Raw genomic sequence first — 3,392 nt, 5'->3', positions numbered from 1 at the left:
GCAGCTCGGGTAGGAACGCGCTCAGGGGAGGAGAAAGCAGCCACGTGAGCCTTGCCTGGCTCCTGTATCCCTGACAGACACCCAGGCAGGTGTGCACCCCCAGGCCATCTACCCCTGCCAGCAAGAGGCTATGCGGTCACCACCCAACCTGCCCCTGGACTCCAGGCTGCCCCACAAAGCCTGTCTGGGCATTGATCTGTCTGGGGACACCGGCCCTGCCCAGCACAGCGAAGGTGCATAGACGGCCTGCCACCCCTCGGGGCTGGCTCCCTGCCCCGCTGCAAGCTTGTGGTCCTGACTCCTAGGCGCCTGGTGCATGTCTGAGCTCCCACTTCAGCCGCTGAGGGTCAACAGGGATCTCAGCCAGCTCCTCAAACAGCTCCTTCTCCACCCTTCTTGACCAGCAAGCCCAGCGTGGAAGGGGCACCCTAAATGCAACCACGTTAGGAGTCTCCAGTCGGCCCAGGACCCCAGGAGGCACAAACTGCTGCCCCCTGCACCTGCCCTCTGGGACGCGGTGTCTCTTACTCGCTGTACAAACTTTCCCAAGACTCGTGACTGTGCGGTGGAGCAGGAAACACTCCTGCAGTTACAAAGGAAGTGTTTACAAATAAAAGCCGGGCCACGGCCAGGCTGGGAAGCTGCCACGGGTGGCAGCCAGAGGAACAAGGAGCAGGAACCAGGCTTCTTCAGGCAGAGGACCATGCTGCCCATCATTGGTGCGGCCCCCGAGACCGCAGGGGCCTACAAGTAACCATCCCCACTGGCCCTGCAGCTCAGAGGGGGAAGAGGCTCCCTTCCAGCACACAGGGTCTTGTTTCCTTCCCAGCCCAAGCTTTCTCCTCTCCAAGACAGTCCAAAGGGCACCAAGAGCAGCTCACGCCTCCTGGCACATGTGTGCACATAGCTCATGCCCTGCACAGACCCCAGTGCAACGGCAGGACTCACAAGCCGTGTCCCCAGAGCCTGCAAAAGGAGCCCAGCGTGCCAGTTCGTGGGTACGTCTGGGCACCAGGGCTCTTTATCTGCCCGGGCACCTCTGTGGTGTCAAAGGCTGACCGCTGCCCCACAGCTCTGCATCCCTTTTGCCTGCCTGAGAGGCAGGATGTCCCCTCCAGGCCCCCACCCCGCTGTCCCCTGTGTCTCAGCCACCGTCTCCAAATAGCTTCCTAAGGAGTAGCCTCTTTCCATCTTCCTGCTCGCTGGATGCAAAGGCCCCAAGATCCTGTCTGCCTCCAGAAATCCGGCAGCACTGGGCAGCCAGCCAAGCTCTTGCTCTTGCACTTGCCTTTGTTCGGGATCCCTGGGACAACAACAACGCTATTCTGGTCACCGGGGCCCCTGTGCAAGCCCTCGCCCTTCCGGGAGACCAGCGAACCAAGCCCAGAGCCCCCGGAGGTGTCCGTGGAGGCCTCCCAGAGCCCACATGCTGGGCTCAGGTATCCACTCTCCCCCTCGTGACAGGAGATAAATCTCTGAGTTTAGGGACTTCAGGAGAGGCTGAGGGACCTGGGTGTATTTAGTCTGCAGAAGAGAAGCCTGAGGAGGGGATTTACTAGCAGCCTTCACCTCCCTGCAGGGGGATTGCAGTGAGGATGGAGCTGGGCTGTTCTCAGCAGTAAGAGATGACAGAACAAGGAGCAATGGGCTCCAGTTGCAGCAAGGGAAGTTTAGGCTGGACATTAAGAAATACTTTCTCACCAAGCAGGTAGTGAAGCACTGGAACAGGCTGCCCAGACAGGTGGTGGCATCTCCATCCTTGGAAGTTTTTAAGATGAAGCCTTGGCTGGGATGATCCAGTTGAGGCTGGTCCTGCTTGGAGCAGGGGGTTGGACTACAGGTCCCTTCCAAGCCTTATGTTCTCTGATTTTATAAGTGTATGACTTCAGATCCTAGCTGCTCAGCTGGGGCAGAGAGGCCATGGGCGCAGGATGACTGTCCTTCCCCCCTGCTCCAAGGCAGGCTTCGTGCCCCAGCTCTGGCCAGGTAGGTTTGGAGGTCCCATGGGAGCAGGGGGCTGATACAGAGCCTGCACGATGCAGACGGGCTGGAGCCAAGAGCTCCACTGAACATCAGAGACGTGTGAGAAAGCTACAGGAGAGGGTGAGGACATGGCATGCAGCTGCCGTCTCCAGCGGGAACCCAGTCTCCCAAGGGCCTGGGATCAAGGAGGTATGACTCGTGGCACGGTCTCCAGGGATGCAGAGGATCATGGCCACCCTGTCCTCGACTGCCTCATCCCATCAGCTGGCTGGGGTCACGATGGACTCCCACCACCCCGGGGGGGGGTCAACACACCTGGCACCCCACCCCGGAGAAGGCCAGGTGCAGCTTGACAGCAAGATCCAGGCAGAGCTACCCTGTCACTCAGGAACCCCTGGCAGGCCCAATGCCCCTGGCTCTCTCCATGGGCTGCCCCAGAGCTGAGACTGAGCACAGGGCCGAAGGGCTGCCTCATGGGGTGCCCCCACCCCACACTATTCCTGTCCCAGTTACTCCAGACCCCTCAGGCCTATGCGATGTCCTACCCCGGCTGCTGGCAAGGCTTTGTGCTCCTGGCAAAGGGGGCAACAATTTGCAAAGAGAAACCCAGCCTAGAGCAGGCTCCAGACCCACCCTGGTGTCGACTGCATCCTTGTTGCCTGTGGAAACCCTCCAGCTGTGAAGGGAAGGGGCGCTGGACCCCGATGCCGCAGGGTTGGCGGGGGGGGAAAGTTCCCTACTCACACGCTCCCACCTCAGACCCAGGCAGAGCGGTGCACAGCTGCCGCGCACTGAAACGCAAGAGCAGGTCTCATCTCACGCCCGGGTGAGAGCGGAGCTGGGGAACGGGCTGGCTGGCGCGAGCTGGTGGAGGAGCTGCGGGAGCCCCGTGCCCTGCTCCCAGCTGCTTGCACTGCATCAATACAGGGCAGCACCGCGCGGGTCACGGGCCACAGCCCTGCTCCGAGCTGCTCCAGAGCCCTTGTAGACACTCATGGAAACAACAGGGCACCCCGGGGCTCCGGGCTTGGCACCCCGCTATGGGCTCCCCGGAGGAGGGAAAGCTGTTTTCTCTCCTGCCCGGCACCAGGGGCTGGCGGGGCGGCAGCGGGTCCCTGGGGCTGGGACAACCCGCCGGGCCCTGCCCTAAGCAGGGATGCTTCCACCAGCCGCCACCTGTTTGCACCAGGCCGCTGCCCGGGCGCTTCATGCCCCCAGCCGCGCTCCCGCGGCCCAGATCTGCCCCCCGCACCGCCCTGCCGGGGCCCGGCCGCCCCCTTCTGCCCCGGGCTCCGGGGGGCCACGAGCCCAGCCCGCACGTACCCAGCGGATGCCCCGCACGCCGGCCAGGCCGCCCGCCTCGCCCCGCAGCTGGATGTGGTAGCTGCAGCTCCGGAACAAGTGCATCG

The 3,392-nt window shown here is 62.8% G+C and overlaps 1 protein-coding gene across 1 annotated transcript in view; it reads right to left on the bottom strand.

The window, feature by feature from the left end:
• The window catches only part of RAPGEF3 (Rap guanine nucleotide exchange factor 3), an 18,804-nt gene extending 15,414 nt beyond the window's left edge, over window positions 1-3,390 (bottom strand). Inside the window, exon 1 of the mRNA XM_019556403.1 lies at window positions 3,307-3,390. Coding sequence (XP_019411948.1) covers window positions 3,307-3,390 — 84 coding nt within the window. The remainder of the gene's footprint in view (window positions 1-3,306) is intronic.
• Between the last annotated feature and the right edge of the window lie 2 nt (window positions 3,391-3,392).

The sequence above is a fragment of the Crocodylus porosus genome, unplaced genomic scaffold (genome assembly GCF_001723895.1).
Source record: "Crocodylus porosus isolate Cpor-Errol unplaced genomic scaffold, CroPor_comp1, whole genome shotgun sequence".
Lineage (NCBI taxonomy): Eukaryota > Metazoa > Chordata > Crocodylia > Crocodylidae > Crocodylus > Crocodylus porosus.
This window is presented reverse-complemented; position numbering and strand designations above follow the sequence as displayed.